Below are 18822 nucleotides of genomic sequence, written 5' to 3'. Positions count from 1 at the left end.
TCGTCCCGAGAGTTCCCGAAAGCTGCCGAGCGGCGGCCGAGTGCGGCCGAGCAGCCTCTGAGGAGAAGGCGGCCCTGCGGCGGCGCGGAGGGGAGAGGGGATTCGGGGCGGTGAGTGGGGAGTGGAGGCGGCGGTGCGTGGTCGTGTGCGGACCTGGGGATGCTCCTGGCCCCTCGCGGGGGTTTGCGGGTGGGTGCTACGGCTGGGGCTGCCCCTCAGGCCTAGGGGAGGAGCGAGGCCGTCCCTGGGCCTCCTCTGTGCGTGTGTGTATGTGTGGGCCTGGCTCTGACACCCCCTGCGTGGTTACGTGCTTCCAGCTCTGCTCACGTCCGCCGCTCTCTCTGGCAGATCCTGTCCCAGCCATGATCGAGGTGGTGGCCAAGCTGGGCCGCGGGCCCGTGTTCCTGGCTGGGGAGATGCTGGAGTGTGTTATCACCTTCACCAACCCCTTGTCGGCCTCCTCCACGTCCGCCAGCAGGTATGGAAGTGCTGGGGCTGCCTCCAGGTGTGCTGCAGCAGCGCCTATGGGGCAGCGGTGCCAGCTCAGCCCCTGGTGACTTCCCTGCCCGAGGTGTTCTCTGATGGAGCTTTGTGCCATCCCTGTTTTAGGGCAGAAACAGCTCATCATTCTGGTTTTCTGCCCCCAAGAAAGAGTTTGGGAAGAAGTATGCAGGTAGAGATGCTGGGAGAGGTGCACTAAGTGCCCCTCGAGTGAGCCCTCAGCAGCAGTGTTGCTGGCAGAAAATGAAGCTCAACTGGTTATTGGAGTAGGATATCTTGTTACACCAGAGTGAGTCTTGCAAGGTAATGTCCAGGCAGCGTCATTATTTCCAGCATTTATGGTAGGAGTTCTGCCTGGCAGTGCAGTGATGTACCTGTGTGATCCCCATCTCCAGAACGAGCAGGCAGAGGGGCAAGTGCTAGCCAGAGGGAAGGACAGGCAGTCTTCAGCATTTTCTGTGACCCTGATGCTGGGCACTGCCTCACTTCTTGTCATGGCTATGCCAAAGTAGCCTTTGAGGAAAGATGACAGGATAGCTGCTTCCTACGTTGGATAACAGGGAGTGACTCACCCAAAGGCTCTGTGTCAACTGTGTGTGTGGCCTTGTCTCACTTCTCAGGGGTGGAGATGGCTTTCCTATCCTGGGTCCTTCCTGGGAAGTGTTTCCTGCCCCATCAAGTCGAGAACTTTTGCATCATCACCAGTATGACTTTCAGAGATTACTTTTGATGGAACCACTTCCAGTGCTCACAGCAGCAAAGTAGTGTATTGTATTAACACCATAGGACATTTTTTAAATTGACTTCCTTAACTTTCCATTGATTCTTCTATGTTCCTCTTGCCTGTTGAATGTATTAACCCGTATTTCAAGCAGAGGAACAGAGATTAGGGACAGTAAGTAAATGTCAGAGAGCAAATCTAGTTGTGAAGTGTGAGGTGTTCATTAAAGTAAGCTGTTCTGGTCAAAACTGCATGGATTGCAGCCATTGCAGAAGAGCCATAGGGAGAAGTGAGGGAAAGGAGAGGTGAGCTCAGCTCCAGTGTGGGGTCTGTTTGTGTCCTGACAGCTGAACAAACAAGGTCTGCTGGTAGGAGTGAACATGCAAATTTTGTTTGCATGTCTGGTTAAAGACTGAAAACACAATGGCACGTTTTTGGGCAATGCTAAAAATAAACGAAAAATATTAAAAATAACATGTTTAAAGGTACTGTAATCATGCTAATCTGGCATAAAATTATTAATCATTGTCTCTTGTGCAAGAATATTTCTCTGCCTCCACGTAGCAGATATCATATGAAGGAAAACCCTAGCGCAGTCCTTAAAAAAAGCCATGCTGGTGCTTCTGAAGAATTGCAGCTTGTAGGGTTAGAGGTAACTGGGCAGAGTATCCAGTGCACATCCAGGTGAAGTACATAGGATCAAATAGCGCATAATTAGCTGAATGAATGCAGCAGACCTTCTCTGGTTCACTTGTACGTTTATCTGGTCTGATTAGTCTCACTGAGACACCTCCATGTGCTACAGAGGTTCCCCATACCACCTGAATTTCTGTATCAGTGCTTACTAATCAGATTGCGATGCTGGATAACAGGGGAGGAACCAGACACTGCCTACATTCACAAGACCACTACTGAAGTAAAAACAGATAAGGGCTTTGGGAACTGGAAGGTGTCAGTGTGCCAATAGTGTGACTTGCAAAAGGGTTCTGAGGGAAAGAGGGCTGCTGGGAGGGAGTGTGTGCAAGGGCAGCTGAATCTAGTGGGCAGATATTACTTCTTTCTGGTTTAATTTGAATCCGTACACTTCTGTGATTGTTTTTTCACCACACACACCTCAGAGTGCTGCTGCATGTCAGTTCTGGCTTGGGATTTGGCTTTTTGGTGGCTAAATGTCCTCCATTAGGAGTGGGCTATTCATGACAACTGAACAAAAATTGTTTCTGAATAAGAGTTACAGAACCAGGCCTTGGGTGATACTGCTGTCAACAGCTGTTATCCAGCTGTGGTGGAAGGGGCTTCAGGTCAGCACCCCAACTCAAGTATGCCCTGGAACCGTGTTTGGAGGGGGGCTTTAGGGATGGTTTATGACAGTAAAGCAAGGCCTTCTTCCTTCCAGAAAAGCAGTCGCCCATAGAGAAAGACGAGAAGAGCTGCTATTTTCCTGATTCGTGCACACTACAGTCCAGATTAAAGTGTGGAAATGAGTGTTGCTTTTCTTTGTTCTCAGTGAGATGCTGGCGTGGGCCAGTGCCCAGATCCATTGCCAGTTTCATGCCAGTGAGAACCGGGTAGTGCTTCCTCCATCTGATGGCAGCAAGCCTGACGTACAGGCAGAGAACGAGACGGTCTTTGTCCCCAACAGAGGTGAGTGTTCCTCACAGGTGGTGGAAGTGACAGCAGAGTGAGCAGGCATCACACAGACTCTGGCATGTGTCAGAGGACTGCATGGGCAGGGAGGAGGATTGCAATCGGGAAGTCCCTGTCGCTTTTCTTGGGAAATACCCTGGTGCATGGCTGCTGCAGGACCTCATTAATGCTGAGATCATAGTGGTGCTAGCTTGGAGTAAGATGTCAAGGTTGTCAGTCCAGCTATCCCAGGAATGTTGCATGGTCTGACCAGGATGTGAGATATTTCCTCATCGGCCCTTTTTCTTCCCCATTCCTCCCTATGGAAGTAAGGCATGACTGAACCTGCCACATTAAGTACCCCCTTGGCAGCCCAAGGCTGGCCAGGGGCAGCTCTTACATGTTCTTTGTCTCTTCCAGGAGAGCGGGGTCAGTGTATCCTGTCCACACCACCAAAGATTCTATTCTGTGACCTGCGACTGGATCCTGGGGAGTCTAAATCCTGTGAGTTCTGTCTTCCCTTCAAAACATTCACCTCCAGGGAGCCCCATGCTCGAGGTGGCTTTGCAGACCTGAGTGCTGCAAGTAGTAGATCCTGGTACTCACAGAAGGCAAGTGATGGGAGGATCCTTGCTGCATTGTCCAGAGGCTAGAGAATTGCTCCTTGCTGCATCGTCCAGAGTTTGTTCTCTATATGTATTGCATTGTCCCTCAATTTTGCCTTTGGCCTGTGCCTCCACCACAGGTCCATTGTATATCTTCAAGGCATGAAAAGTTTTGAAATACCTGTCTGCAGCTGTAGGAACACCTGTGTTTCCCTGCCTTTGTTTCTTCAGCCAGAATGAAGCAGTCTGGTAATTTAGGCTGGCATCTGCCAAAGCTGTGTGCTTCCTCTTCAGGTTGCGCCTGTCCTGGAGACAATTCTACTTGTTCTAGTTTTTCTGACCTTTCTACCCTAAAAGCAAGCACTTCTCATCTTCTCTGGCTCAGAACTCTCTGTGTCACCAAAGCCCACAGTCTTCTTCCAGCAGGTCTCCTTTAAGCTCTCCTTTATCACTGCTTTCCCTTTTGCTGTTCAAAATAAATGAGCAGCATCTGCTTTTCCTAGTCCCAGGCAATGTCTTGTCTGAGAGCCCTCTACCTGAACAGTCAGCTATGCTATTGTCCTTTGGTTGGTGGATAGTGACCCAGCTTGTCACTTCAGATCTCTGTGTTCCAGCAGCCTGTGGTGCAGCAGCAATAGCATCAGGCACTGTAGGGGCTGCGTGTGTGTGTCCCTCAGGTTGTCCCAGCAGAAATGTGGTTGGAATGGGTGATGGATACCCCTCATGTCACAGAGTGAGGAAGCCTGGTGGAGGGACTGTGATGGAGCTTTCAGCAGAGCTGCAAGTTAAAGCAAGAAGCTGAGGGCTCTGCCATGCTAGTTTTGAAGTTGGCAGTTCTCGCCTTTCTTTGTAGAACCTAGCTTGGATAGGTGATTAATGGGTTGAGACAGCGCGCTCTGGAGCTTGACTGTAAAGTCTGTTATTCAGAAACATTTTGTTACACTCTTACTGATGTACAACAGCACACAGGTGAAAGCAGCTGGCTCTGCAGCATTGCATCCAAAGGTGAATGTGTTTACTGAAAGCCAGGGAGGAGGAGGAGGCAAACATCTCAGGTGGCCTGAGGCTCGCCTGGGTTCTCCTCTACTCCTTGCTGCTGGCCTATGTGGAGTTGGAGCATCCTTTCTCCCATGCATGGAGAGCTCTTTTTCCCGCAGCAGCTTGGGCAGGCTAAGCAGGCTCTAGGAGAGCAGAACAGTGATGACGGTCCAACCTCTAGGTGGCTGGGATGGATTGAGGGGATTTACTTGAGTACTGGCATGGCAGGCAGAAGCTTTTGAGCCTACGGCTATGCCAGCGGTCCCTCTGAGTGGAGGTGTATGTTTGCATTCACCACTGTTGAGTGACAGTAGCATAAGCACAAGCAATCTTATGTTTGGCCACAGACACAGCTCCACAGGAAGAACGCAGACTCTTCAGCACCTTGAGACTCCTTGTCTCAGGGCTGCATGTGGTACACACGTTTCTTGCATGTGCCATGTGTGATGCTGCTGTGTGTCAGTCTGGACCCTGCAGCACCCAAACCCTGTTTCACAGCTCCAATTCTACCAAGCTGCTCACACCAATCTCACTGGTCTGCAGTGCTGCTCCCCTCACACAAGATTACAGCTGGCACTCTTGCAGATTGTTCCTGGGGGCTCCTGCCAGCTCCATGGAGGCAGAGTTAAGGCTGTGTGGGTGTGTATCTTAATTCTTCATTTCCTGTTTTTCAGAAGTTTTGAGTTTTGCTACACAGTTTGGAAAGGCAGAAAGAAACCAAGCAATTTTAGTTCTGCTTCAGCAAAGTACTGTATTAATAAACCATAGCCAGAGCTGGCACTTATAGTTGAGGTTGTGTGAGGCTGTTGTTTGATAAAAGGCCTCAGTTCAGTTTCAGTTGCCTATGAGCTTCTTCCCCAATAACTTCCTCATGTTGTGGTGCCTATACGTTAAAGTTGACTCACCTCCCATCAGTTTGACGCACTGCCCAGACTGAGCTCCTTAAATTTGTCGATGTTAAACATTTTCTTAAGCCCTCAAGTCATTTCTGTGGCTATTTCTGCCTCCCCTCTGGTGCTGCCGTGCCTCTAAATATTTGGTAGATCATAGGGAGAGGAGGAAATGGAGGCTGCCTCAATGCAAGCCAGGAGCCCAGCCAGAGGGTACAGGAGGAGGGTCAGGGAAGCATCTGCAGTGCCAGGAATGCACTTCCTCCCGGGGCCTGTCAGGAAGCTGGTGCTTCCTGAGTCTCAGCATTCCGACACCAGGCAGCAGATGCTGCACATTGTCCGTTTTCTGCCCCAGACGTGGTGGTCTCTGCTCAGGTTGTCCTTGCTAGGCACAGAGACCCTTGTGAGCATTTTTGTTTAACCTGCTGCAGGAGTTCGCAGCAGTCTGCTGCAATGCTTTTGAACCTTCCTTGGAAATACCTGATTTTCCTCTCTGTCAAGACTGTTCTCAGCTTAATTTGCACCTCAGTCCAGTGGGACTGCCTTTTGTTTTTGTGTGTAAGAGTCTGTGGCTTCTGGTCACCAGCGTGAGCTTTTTTGTCTGTCCAGTCCTCTTTTTTAAATCCAGAAGTTATATTTTAAATGTAATTCTAGCTTTTAATCTAAGCCTCAAAGTTTAGGATGTGCCAGACTTGGGGAAGGATCTGTGGTTTAACTGCAGGATGCTGCCCTTCCTCTGGCAGGGTATATCTGCATCACGGTGGGCAAGCCAGAGATGGAGATGGTCCACAGTCCTCTGTTTGTGTCTCTCTTAAACACTGAGCAGTTTGGGAAAGCTGCAGAAGTGTTCATGCCACATTAAGAAGCACTGGGATTTATGTGGTGAACATGGATGGGGCTTTGAGAGGTCTGAATATGGTGCAAAGCCAGGCCCTGGCATCTGAGAGATCTCAGAGGTTTTGTGGTCCAAGTCATCAGTCTGCAGAGGGGGATTACTCCACAGCTTGTTGTGAAGATCTCTTAATTGTTTCTTGGCCATTTAGCCCCAAGTGCTGGTAAGCTTCAGAGAAAAAACACAGGAAGAAGCTAATTTACTTTTTTTTTCCCCCATGAGTTTGGGGCTTGTGTAAAGTGAATATCAAAAGAGGAATGAAGTATCGATCACATCTCTGTGCCTTCAGTATTATCTGTGCATAGATGAGGCAGAGCCCTAAGGAAAGCATAACATGTGACTGCTTCTTCAAAGCGTCATATTTATGTGGTGTACAAAGGCAAATTCAGGTTGAACTCGTGATGAGTAAGTTCAGCTCTCATATGCTTGTGTTCCTGGATTCTACATCTTTCACATTCTTTTGAGGCAAAATTTGTGTGTGTGGTTGTATGTGCTGGAAGCGATGTCTGGATGATGGCGCGTGATGTGAGGTGAGAAGCAGTGCACTGCTGCAGGAAGCCAAGGATGTGCTTGACCCACTTGGGGAGAGGAGATAGGGGGAAACATCATGCTCTGCCCCTACCCCTGCCTCTGTTCCTGACTATCAGTACAGGGAGTCAGCACGCAGCATTTCCAGGAGCTTCCTTGCAAAGCAGTCCTTTCTGTGCTTGTTGCAGATTCCTACTGCGAGACGCTGCCCATAGATGGTCCTCCCTCTTTCCGGGGACAGTCAGTGAAGTATGTATACAAGCTGACCATTGGCTGCCAGCGGGTCAACTCCCCCATCAAACTCCTGCGTGTGCCCTTCCGTGTCCTTGTGTTGCATGGTAAGGCTGTGCTCTGCCCTCTCCTCAGGTGCAGGCTGGTCTGCAGCACGCCCCGCTGACTCTTGCCTTCTTCACAGGCCTCAAGGATTACCAGTGCCCACAGGATGAAGCTGTTGCACCCTCTAACCCCTTCCTGGAAGAGGAGGAGGGCTTGAAGAAAGACTCTCGCCTGGCAGACCTGGCGACAGAGCTGCTCATGGCAGCCACCTCCCGACGCAGCCTGCGTAGGTCACTTCTGCTCAAAAGTGCTGTCCTGACCTACATGTGAAGCAGGAATGCCTGCAGGCCTGCCCTCTTCCCAGCTCAGTGCTTGCTGTGAAAGTCTCTTGCTGGCACAGTCTGGGACTGTAGTGCAGCTCTATGAGGTCCTGCTTTGAATCAGAATTTCCCACAAACTCTTCCCTGCCAATCTCAGTAAGAGACCCTCTCCCCAGCATATTGCAGCCAGCATGTGGTTTTCTGTTACTTGCTGCAAACCTTTCCTAGAAGGAATGCCTGTCCTTCATCAAGGAGGTGCTGAAGGCCAGGTTGGATGAAGCCTTGGTAAGCATGATCTAGTGGATGGCAATCCTTCCCATGGCAGGAGGTGTGAAACTGTTTGGTCTTTAAGGTCCTTTCCAACTCAGGCCATACTGTGATCTTATGGTTCCCAAGCAGGCAAGCTGTGTGTGTTAAGCTCTTTGAGTAATACAGTCTACAGTGTTAAGCAGAGCCTTGTCATGCCCCAGCCCTGTTCCTCTCTCTGTTTTCTACTTAGACTTGTACAATATCAGCAACACACGTGGGAAGGTGGGGACGTTCTGTATCTTCAAGACTGTGTATAAGATTGGAGAGGATGTCATTGGGACCTTTAACTTCTCAGAAGGAGACATTCCATGCCTACAGGTTAGTGCTGACTTCATTACACTGTGTGGAAAGGCAGGTGGTTTGGTTGGGAGAGTGGGAGAAAGGGTTGGAGTGGCAGTGAGCCGCTGTGGGATTTCTGGTGTGACCTCAGTGGGACACAGCTGAGGTTCCTTCGGGGTGCTGGGTGGGACAGGCTCTGGTTCTGAGTGCTGTTGGGAAACAGACCCCAGGACCAAGCAAGCAAGTAAGCATGAGCTTTCTTCTGATTGCTTTTCAGTTTTCAGTGAGTCTGCAGACAGAAGAAAGCATCCAGGAGGAGTTCCAGAGGCGACGGGGACAGCCTGTCTCCTTCAGCACACATGCCCGCCATCAGGAGGCCTGCCTGCACACAGCCCAGAGCAGTTTCAACCTGCCAATCCCACTGAGCTCAACTCCGGGATTCACCACCAACATCGGTTAGTGACCCTGATTGTCCCCATGGAAGGGGCAAGGTGTCCCCAGCCCTGCCTTTGTGGCTCATTATCTGCTGGCAAACTCTCTGCAGGGCTGTATCGTGTAGGAGGGAGCTGGCCATGCATGAGTGGGAATGTTTGCTTGTCCCCTTGCCAAGACAGCCGACACTGAGACAGTTGTTGTCCCTTGTGGTGTTGGCTGCTAATCTGCCTCTTGCCCACAGTGACCCTGAAGTGGAGGCTGCACTTCGAGTTCGTGACTTCTGGGGAGTCAGCAAGGACCTGCATGGTTCGTGGGAGCCAGTCAGAGGCCGTCACCTGGACTGGGGTGGAGCAGATTGAAGTGGACACTTTCAGCTGGGACTTACCCATCAAAGTTCTTCCCACAAACCCCATCCTGGCCTCCTACGTATCTCAGTTCTCTAGTGCCAACTCCATCACCATCTGAAGTGGAGAGAGCCAGTGAGAACCCACAGTGCTGAAGGGATTGGCTGGCAGGACCGCAACCAATGTGCAGCAGAGTGCACACCCCGGGACTCCTCAGGTTCGTTTGCAGCTTATGGGTGGGCACTGGACAGGTTTGTCCTGCCTGTGGGCAGAGGAGCATTGTGCATGCTGCCATGCTCTGTGCCATGGCTTTCAGTTGGGGGCCTGACCTTTTGTGCCTATGTGAGCCTGAGTCGCAGCCCTCAGCTGCAACAAGATCTGCTTCCCGGGGAAGGGCCTTGTATGTGCCTTTACCCCATGACAAAGCTTCCAAGAGAGAAGGGCACACCTCAGGGATCCTGGAGCTTTTCAGAGAAGCATCATGCTGGCTTTGCATTAAGATCGTGGCAGGCCAGTCTTGTTCTGCCAGCTTATGCTGGGCTGGATGTGGCCGAATGCTGTGGCATCTCCAGATGGAGTAAGGTGGCAGCAGCATAGTGGTGATCCAAAGCTGCGAAATAGTGAGCACCTGGGCTATTCTTTCCTTCTGCTCTTGTGTTCAAAGGCATCCTGCTGGTCTTGGGATCCTTGAGGAGCTGAAGTGAATGCACACTGGGCATTCAGGAGCTGGAACAGAGGTCTCTCTGCTCAACAGCCAGCTCTGCATTTCTACCAGATCTTTCATAGTTTTTCTTTTTGCATAGAAATCTAATAAACACTAGAAAATGCAAAATACAGTCTTAAAAAGACCATTATTCCTGCACCCTTTCTGGGGGACAGGCAGCGTAAGCATTCAGTAGACACTGACAGGAGACCACTTTGTTTAATACCTTTATTGCAAGAACAGAAACATCTACACGAGGCTCCGTACAGCACAGGCATGGCACCAGCCGGGGCAGGCTGTCAGGGCAGCCAGCTCTACGCTCGCACAGATAGGTTGCTTCAGCATTCTGAACACCAGCAGGGCACCCAGCTTCTTGCAGCTGGAATTGGGACAGCTTGCACAGGGGCCAGGCTCCTCCTGGGGACAGCGGTTTTCCCCACATGCCCAGTGTTCTGCCTACCCAGGGCTGGCTCAGTTGTAGTGTTGCCCAAGGCTGGCACACAGAGCTCTGATCACAGGAGCTGTGGGAGCGTGGATGTTAGTGGTTCAAGAAGCAGGTTACACTTCTTGCACTCAGGGGCAGAGAAGGGACTAGCCAGAGCACAAGTCATGCTTCAGGACCGCTATGCTTCCCACTAAGATGCCAGTGGCTGCAGACAAAGGAACTGGGGTCTTGGTGGGAGCTGCTTAGCTTGCAGCTGGTTGTGGTGTAATTTGGTCCTGTGGCCCTCTCCATGAGCTGGAAATTCCCTGTGTACCTTGATAGACATCCCTTGGGATCTGCATTCCCCCAAACAATAACAGCTCAGGGCCCTTCGGTCCCACTGGGGACTTGTGTGCCCTGGCCCACCGCTCATCTTGAGAGCGATGCCGTGTTGGGGAAGGGGCCCCAGCTGAGTTCGGGAAGCTGAAGGCAAAAGCAAAGGTGTACTGTGGCAGCGCTAGGGTGTAAATGTTAGCTCAGTACAATAGTGCATAGATAGTGGTTTCCCTGGAAGGTGGCTGCAGTGATGTCTACAGGATGGGGCAGGTCTGGAGCATGCAGGAGGTGTGCTCTGGGGGAGTGGGGGCTGACAGCAAGGCCGTGCACTCTATCTGCTAAGCCCTGCATCCAGCACCTTGTTCAGTGGCTCAGGGGTGCCGGCTGAGCCCCACTCGTGCTCCACGCTCTTCACACACGGCAGGCTGGGGTTGGCCTTCTGCACCACCGAGATCTGGCAGGTCTGCTTGTCATAGTGGGCCTCGCACCAGTCGGGGAAGTCAATGGGGTGCTGGGTGCTGCAGGAGAAGGCACAGTGCTGTCAGCTCCTCTGGCTGGTACCAGGGAGCAGCACACATATTTCCCAGGCCAGCTCCTGAATGTCTGATGTTCACAGAACCCTCTGTCGCACCTCTTGCCTCACTATTATTCCTTGCTTCCCGCATCCCCTGATTTAGTGCCTGATTTAGTGGTTGGCAACTCTGCCCATGGCTGGAACACAGTTATATTTATGGTCCCTTCCAACCCAAGCACCCAAGCCCTTCTATGATTCTATGATCCCCAAGACTCTACTGGTTGTTCCATAGCAGGTGCCACCGCCAGCCCTACTGCTGCCCATCCCCAGCATCCCTCACTTACGTTTCGCAGCATCCAACGCCGATGGGGTGCAGGCAGGTGCACAGCAGGCAGTTGGTGCTCAGCCACGACTCACCAAGGGAGAACTGCTTCCCCTCATACTCGCAGGGAGCTGCAAAGAAAATAGTGGCAATAAGCTTGAGAGTGTGCAGGAGCCCCACTGGCATCCCTCTGCCAAGAAAGGAAACAGGGATATCACTGCTTTGCCTCCTCCCTGCGACATGGGAAATGGTTGGTGGCCTCTCTTCCTGCCACCTGGGCGGGTTTGGGAAGCCCAAGTAGACACAAAGGGAGATGCTCTCATCCATCCTGGTGACTCGGGTCACATCCAGTGTCACTTTGGATTTCAGCATCTCTCCACCCCTGGAAGGACAGGAGGGCAGCCCTCCTCCCTGTGCTACTGGTCCTGCATATTGGCCACGGCCAGGCTCCTGCCAGGAGCTCTTCATGGCCCAGCAAGCTGTTTCTCAGCCAGAACCCTGGGGAGCTGTTCTGTGGTTTATAGACTGCTCCTTCCAGTCATCACTGGCCCACAATTGCGCTCCCAGGCTCAGCACAGCCTGCGTTCCTCTTTGCTACTGAGCTGAGCCCAGCTGCCGTGGGGAAAGCCAAGGCATTCTCCCAGCATCTACATCCTCCCAACTCACCTCCCTGCTTACCTTTAGCCTGGAAGTAGCATTTGGCCTGGGAGCCTGGCAGCTGAAGGAAGAGGGAGAGAAGGAGGCAGAGCCTGCCCCAGGTGCACGCCGTCTTTTGCGCTCTCAGGGCCATCGTTGAGCTGGGCTCTTAGCAGTCCTGCCGAGTTGCTTTTCTTCTCTCTTTCCTTTGCTTCTTTCCCTTCTCTCTCTCTTTCTCTCTCTCTCTCTCTCTCTCTCTGCCTTTTTAATGCTCTTCCCCTGATCCCAACAAGAGATATTTATAAAGTTCAGCTTTACGACCCTGGCCACCAGCTGTGCCCCACTGGAAAAGTTGTAAAACTCATTTCCTGATTTGAAAGGCATGAAAACAAGAGGTAGGATCAAGATTTTTAACAAGCTGTGAAAAGCTGATTCATGCCCTCCAGAAATGTCTCCAGTTGGAAGCCCCTGTGGGTGCAGAGCTCAGTGGCAAGGGGAGATCCAAAGGTCCCCGGTGGGGTTGCCCTCGGCACAGTGCTGGGCAGCCCTGGCTCCCAACCAGGGGGCAGCTCCAGACACCCCCTCTGTCATGCTACATCATGGCAAGGTGTCCAAGCATCCCACTGTGTGTAGCGGGACAGGCACCACATTGACAGCTGGTGCTCCCCTGGTGAGTGCCGAAGTGCTCAGGTCCAGCTCACGGGATAAGTTCCCCCTTCAATAAGCCTCTAGCAAAGGCTGAGGGTGAGAGCTGGTCTCCCTGGGCAGGGCAGGTGGTTCCCAGTGACACAGGGCCCTGTATGTTCATGATGGCCCTTAGGCTCAGCTTGGTGGTACCAGTGTGAGTGTGGGGCTGTGCCACCTGCAGCAGCTGTGGGTGACAGAGGTGAGCAATTCCTTCCAGAAGCTGGGCAACTGCAAAAGCAGGGTCGTGACAAGAGAGGTGAAATCAGGTGGATTTGGACAACAAGTGACCTGAGAAGGGAACAAAGGGCTTGGCTGGGGGTATGTTCCTGAGGTCTGCCACAGTCCCTTTGCCTGCACCGACTGTCTGCAAATCGCAGGACTCAGTTACCTGCAGTCAAAGGGAGAGGATGGAAGATGTGGGCAATAGCAGGGCACTGGGAATGGTGACTGCCCAGAGGGGTTCGTTGCCCTCTGCAGAAGGTGCTGCTGCAGCAGGGAGCAAGGCCACGGTCCTGTCCTGCTGGCAGCTGCAGCAGCAGCAGCATGCATGGGTCATCTGCCCAATGTTAAGCTGCCTTGTTTGGGATAGGTTTACACCCTGACGCGTGAGGCTTAATATCCCTTCCAGAATTTGTGTTGGCATCCACTGTTATAGCTGGATATTTCTGTTATCCGCATAGATGTCCAATCCCTCCTTGAATCCCACTAACTTTTGGCCTGAGCGTTTTCCTGTGGCAGCCTAATTAATCAGGGAATGAAAAAACAAAGCAAAAAACAAAAAACCTGCTTCCTTCTATCCGCTTTGGATTCACCACTCTCAGGTTTCAAGGCACATCCCTCTGTAGACACAAGTCCCCACATGGCCCGGCGTCCCCTGGCCCCCTGCTGCCACCCTGCATCTCTCCATTAAACCACTGCATTGGCCAAATGGGTGGAAGGAAGGGCCTGTTTCTAGAGAGAAATCCCAAATCAAGGGGGGAAAAAAAATGGGGAGGTACAGGGCTGCACATGTGATGGGCTGGAAGAGGTGGTAATAAATCAGATGAGTTTGGGGTACCCGTGGATAAACCGCAGCCTGTGGGCTGTGGGCAGGGACGGGGGAGTGTATCAGTGACAAATGAAAATCGCCCTCTGGAGCAGAGTTGTTACTATATAAGGAGGATAAAAGTCTCCTTCGCCGGGGCGGTAAATGAATATTTCTATTGTGTGTTTGGAAAAAGGAGTCTAGCATGCTAGCAACCAGGATGAACTAATCCGTCTTCGTTTCATCACCGAGCAGAGAAAACGTTAAACAAAAGTTGTGTTTTCATCTGGAGGCCCTGATGGGCTCACAGAGGGACACCAGAAATATGGGGAGCAGGTAGCTGTGTGGTGGCCCAGCTCCTACAGCTGGGGATCCAGGCTCTGAGGGCAGTGGATGGGGATGGATAGAGCGCTCAGAAGCTGCAGTTTGGGTAGTGGGATGCAGTGGTGTGGTGCAACCCTGCTCTGTCCCTGAGGGGACGCGGGGTGGCCGGTTCTGGTGTTTGCCATCAGCCTTGAGCCTCCCAGGACACTGCAGGAGGAGGTGACATCTGTGTCTCAACATCCTGCCCATGCTGGTGCAGCTCGATGCCTGCGCATAGTGCTCGGTGCTGGGAAGGGGACCCCATTGCCAGGAGCAGCCGGAGGTGGGCAATGGGATGGGGTGGCAACAGCCCAGCCCAGCCTCACAGGAGGTACGTGGGTCATAAAAGATGATGGACAAGTTGCCATCGGCAGGATCCAGGAGTGTTATAAAACCTGAATCTCCTGAGCCTTCAGCTCAGGCTGCAGCTGCAGAGCAGGAAGCAAACAGGATCCCGGCTGGCATTGTGAAAGCAAACACCATAAATCCAAGGAAGTGCTGCGATTGCTGTTTTAGGCACTGGGGAGCTTGGCTCCTGCTCCCCACAAGCGCTTTATTTTCTCTACAAACAGCAAAAAAGAAAAAAAAAAGAAAAAAAAAAAAAAGCCTGACCCAACTTATTGCTGGGCCCAGCTGGGTCAGTGTCAGTCTGGTTCCTGCAGGACTGAAGCAACTGCAGCTGCTGATCCAGAAAGGGGACAAAGTGGAGGAGACATGATCAATACCTCGATGTCACATTATTCACAGGCTGCCTAGGGCTGGTGTTCAGGCTGGGCCCTGTTCTCCAGGACACCTTGCACTGCACACTGAGCCCCCCAGCATGCTCCCAGGCAGACTGTGATGCTCCTTGGTGCCCCCAGTGCTCCACTGCCTCTCTTTCATGGTCTCATGTTCTCTTGCTCACCCTCATGCTTCATGCCTCTTTGTGATGGTCTATCTTCCTCCCTTGCGGTCCATCCTTGTCCTCACATTCCATTCTTGTTCTCATTGTCCATTCTTCTCCATCATGGTCCATCCTTTTTCAACACTGTGGTCCACCCCCCTCCGTCATGCTCACTCTTACAGCCCATTCCTCTTCAATATGCTCCATCTCTCTTTCACGTGCTCCATTCCTCTCCCACACGGTCCATGCTCTCCATCATGCTCCATTCCTTGTCCTCTTGCTTCATCTCTCTCCAGCAAGCTCCATTCCTCTGCACCATGGTCCATCCCTCTCCAGCATGCTCCATCCCTTTCTCCCATGCCCCCTCCAGCCTGTTTATTCCAGTGGTGGCTGCACGCATCCCTGGTTCTCCTTTGCCACAGTTGCCCACAGAGAGGAGATACTTGTCCCTCTGCAGCCCCACTGTGTCTGTGCCACCCCATCCAGCATCACACCCTGGAGACACCATCTCCTCCCACAGTGCTCCCACCCTACAGCTGCTGTCACCCTACCCTGCCTGGGGCCACGTTCCAGCACCAAGGGGTACCTCGGTGTGCCCCACTGCTGCCCTCAGCCACTTTTCCTAAGAAGCGTGATGGGACGGTGTGCAGCGTTTGGGAAAACAGGCCTTGGCACCCACCAGCCAACCCAGGAAAATAATAACATCCGGGTGGGCAGCGGTGCCGTGAGTGCGAGAGAGTGGCACTCCATAAATCCCCCGGAGCAGGTGCTTTGTAGTCGGCACAAGGAAATGAGCACATTATTCATCTCGGCTTAAACCTCTAAACGCTTCCTGTCCTGTGATTCAGAAATAACCCTGGGAGATCAGTCCTGGGCTGCGCGGGAGCTGCGCTATCCAAGAAAGTGCCACGAGCCTGCCAGGCCTGGGGCCAAGTGAGGATGGGTGCCTGCAGCAGAGAAAGAGGCACGGGGATGCATGCACTGCAGTGACACCACTGGAACTGTGGCACCAATGGGGCCAATGGCTTCAAAGAGGCTGGTGGCACTAATGTGACTGATGGCACCAACAGTGCTGGTGGCACCAATATGGCTAGTAGCATCACAGCGGCTGGTGGTGCCACAACAGGTGGCATCAATGAGGCTGGTGGCCCCAACAGGGTTGGTGGCACCGATGGGGCTGGTAGCTCCAATAAGGCTGGTAGCACCGCCAGAGCTGCTGGCACCATCATGACAGGTAACAGCAATGGGACTGACGTCACCAGTGAGGCAACTGGCACCTTAGACTGGTGGCACCTATGAGGTTGGGGAAACCCTGGGGCTTGTGGCACCACTGGTACTGGTAGAACCTCTGGGTCTGGTGACACCAACACTTCAGTGTGCTGCAGGGCCAGCAACACCCACAGTGCACACTGGGGCGTCTCAGTGTATTCACAGTATTCTCAGTGGCTCCTGCTGACCTTTGCTGACTTTTCTTCAGCACTGGGATCACAGCCCCCTGTTCCATGCAGCCCAGCTCCAGCACAATCACCCCCCTGCAGACCCACAGTGCCCCAGCACATAGCTGGGACTCATGGCAGCACCCCAAGGAAGAGTATTCCTTGGGGACACCCCTCAGGAAGAGCCACAGAAGAAACTTGGACATGACCCTATAGACAGAGGTGGGGACCCTCCTTCACTCTGGGCATGGAGACATGCTAGTGGCTCTTCCATGGGGACATCAAATCCCTGCCCTTTCTGCACACCCCTGCCTGAATCTGATCTGGACCTGAGGAACAGCACAGCTGCCACATTACCCATGCTTTTCTCTTCACAGTCTTTGATTCTGCTCATTTTTCCCCCCCCATTATTGGCATGCAAAACCCAAACACAAACAAGGAGTCCTTCAGGTTACCCTGACAACTGCAGCACATGAAGCCCATAGCACAGAGGTCACCGGGTGCATCCCCATCCCTGTGTGGCACTCATGCAGTGGCCAGAGCAGCCTCAACCTTTTGGAGATGTTCCCCTCATGGCAGGGATGGAGCAGCTCTTGGGGCATCTGTGTGGAAGGAAATGGGGACTCATGGATGTGCCTCTTCCATCCATGCTGTGCCTCGGCTCCAGACTCCAGTGCCCCAGTGCCACACGTCCCCAGCGTGGTGATGGCCTGTGCAGCTCCTCCATCCGTCCTGACCCACTGCCTGACGCACTTTACAGCCACCTCCTGGGGCTGACAGCTTCCTGGCCCTACTCTCTGTGCAGAGGTGAAGGCACTTGGCAGGGCTCTGCAGCTCGCTTGCTCGCCTCGCTCCAGGAGGTGGAAACGCATTTTTAACCAATTAAACAATCAGCAGCACTAGGGATTTAGCAGTTGCATTTGCCTTCTGGGAACCTGGGGAATGAGACAGTGCGTGAGCTCTGCGGGGCAGTGCTGTGCCCTCGGTGTGCACAATGCATGGTCCACTACAGTCCACCAGTCCCACCACCACCCACATGTGCAACCATGGACCACAGGACGCCACCAGCAGCAGGTTGGTCGGCACAGCCCCAGGAGCATCTTGGTGCCCAGCCCCAGGATGGATGCTGCAGGCAGTGGGCGCAGCTGGGGGTGTGGGTGAATCCTTCCTGCAGGGACACTGAAAAAGACAGAAGTCAGTGTTAGGGGAAGGTGAGATGTGGCTGCAAAAACCCCAGAGCAAGACGGGGTTGATGGGGAACGTGGGTCTGGAGAAGCCTTTGGGCACGCACCACTGTTCGCGGGATCCCCGCCCACGCGTGTGTGTACGAGTGATGGCACCACGTGCGGCGCGCAGCCCTTCCCGTCCCCGTCCCTGTCCCCGCGGTGTCCGATGTCAGCGCACGGCCGCCGCTTCCGGGCCCTCCCAGGCGGCACGGCGACATCAGGAGGAGCAGCAGCGGGGTTCCTTTTTGTTGCTTTTTGGAGAGGTTTTAGTCCCCAGCGCGACGCTCCCGGTCGGGTTTCACCGCCCTCGGGTATTTATATCCGTAACCCAACCCCGCGGGGGGGACGTGTCACTCATCGGGGGACACCTGCAGAGGGACTGGCAGGAGGAGCCCCCCCTACATACCCCGGAGGAGACCCGGACCCCCACTGCTTCCGTGTCCCCACCGAGGGCCCCGCGTGGGCAGCCGGACCCACGCAGCCCCACCACGCCCCCGCCCATCCTCTGTCCGCATTCACGCGTGGGGCGGGCGCGTGGCACTGAGTGGGGGGGCCCGGAATGTGCGGAATGCGCGCGGGCACGCTGCCCCCAGCGGGGCCCCGACAGACCCCCCCCCACATCGCTCCTGCCAGCGCCGCGCCCGGCCGTCCCTGCTCCGTGTACCCACGAGAGCTTCCGTGGGACCCCGCACCCCAAATCCAAAGGGATTCCCATTGTTGGCACTCAGGGCCACCTCCACAGTGCCCCCCCACCACGCTGAGGACCCCCAGGACTTGTGCACCCCTCCCAACCATTCCAGGGTGGAGACCACCGATAATCTGGACATCAAATTAGCGTTCAATCACCCTACGCTGGTGACCCCCAGAACTTGGGTACTTATTTCCCACTTCCCCTAAGCGACCACCTCCTCACGCTGCACCACGTCTCTCCCCTCCACCCCCCCGAACTCGGGCACCCAATTTCCCCCATAACGGGGACCTCCGGCACCCCAACTCGTACCAATCCCCTCGTCTTGTATCGCATTAGCACCCGGGAACACCTCCCCAACCCCCACGTCCAGGTCTCCTCAGAACCTGGGCACCCCTCTTGATTCTCCTATGCTGAGACCCCCCAGCACCCCAGATCCCCTCCCCAGTTCCCCCATGCTGGACACCCCCGTACCCCGACCATCATAACCTATTCGCCCTCCCCTCTCCCCCGCGCTTAGAACCCCCAGCACCCGGAACCAACTTCCCAATCCCTCCATACTTAGGTCTACCCAGAACTCGGACCTCCGTGGCACTGAGGACCCCCGGTACACAAACTCCGCATCGCCCCAGCCCCCTCCCCAACTCCCCCAGGCGCTGAGAGCTCGCAGCACTCTGCCTCTCTCCTCGACACCCCCTACCCACGCGCCCCGCTCCCCATCTCTCAGCTCGGGCAGACCCCGCGCCCCGACGGCGCGACCACCGCCCGCCGCGCCTGCCGAGGGGCCGAGGGCGGGGGGCGGCGCGGGGCGGGGCG

General features: G+C 53.9%; 2 protein-coding genes across 2 annotated transcripts; one reads left to right on the top strand and one right to left on the bottom strand.

The window, feature by feature from the left end:
• Positions 1-16: 16 nt before the first annotated feature.
• Positions 17-9592, top strand: RGP1 (RGP1 homolog, RAB6A GEF complex partner 1). The gene is made up of 9 exons (XM_072359990.1): positions 17-110; positions 349-478; positions 2730-2866; positions 3269-3352; positions 6990-7139; positions 7217-7363; positions 7897-8024; positions 8263-8440; positions 8662-9592. The coding sequence occupies exons 2-9, from the start codon at positions 363-365 to the stop codon at positions 8883-8885; spliced, it is 1164 nt and encodes a 387-aa protein (XP_072216091.1). The 5' UTR covers positions 17-110; positions 349-362; the 3' UTR covers positions 8886-9592.
• Positions 9593-10539: 947 nt separating this feature from the next.
• MSMP (microseminoprotein, prostate associated) lies at positions 10540-11853 on the bottom strand. The gene is made up of 3 exons (XM_072360350.1): positions 11742-11853; positions 11086-11194; positions 10540-10745 (listed from the first exon to the last, which is right to left on the bottom strand). Exons 1-3 carry the CDS (start codon positions 11851-11853, stop codon positions 10559-10561), a joined length of 408 nt encoding a protein of 135 aa, XP_072216451.1. The 3' UTR covers positions 10540-10558.
• Positions 11854-18822: the final 6969 nt, after the last annotated feature.

This window comes from Excalfactoria chinensis, chromosome Z (genome assembly GCF_039878825.1).
Source record: "Excalfactoria chinensis isolate bCotChi1 chromosome Z, bCotChi1.hap2, whole genome shotgun sequence".
Lineage (NCBI taxonomy): Eukaryota > Metazoa > Chordata > Aves > Galliformes > Phasianidae > Excalfactoria > Excalfactoria chinensis.
Note: the sequence above shows the minus strand (reverse complement) of the source record. Positions and strands in the feature narration are given on the sequence as shown.

Bases quoted from the DNA above. Each gene is read 5' to 3' on its own strand.
- RGP1 (XM_072359990.1), top strand. From the start codon at position 363: ATGATCGAGGTGGTGGCCAAGCTGGGCCGCGGGCCCGTGTTCCTGGCT. The intron at 8,025-8,262 runs GTTAGTGCTGAC...ATTGCTTTTCAG, and splicing joins GAGACATTCCATGCCTACAG to TTTTCAGTGAGTCTGCAGAC. The intron at 8,441-8,661 runs GTTAGTGACCCT...TCTTGCCCACAG, and splicing joins GGGATTCACCACCAACATCG to TGACCCTGAAGTGGAGGCTG.
- MSMP (XM_072360350.1), bottom strand. From the start codon at position 11,853: ATGGCCCTGAGAGCGCAAAAGACGGCGTGCACCTGGGGCAGGCTCTGC. The intron at 11,195-11,741 runs GTAAGCAGGGAG...TTTTCTTTGCAG, and splicing joins ATGCTACTTCCAGGCTAAAG to CTCCCTGCGAGTATGAGGGG. The intron at 10,746-11,085 runs GTAAGTGAGGGA...CTTCTCCTGCAG, and splicing joins GGCGTTGGATGCTGCGAAAC to CACCCAGCACCCCATTGACT.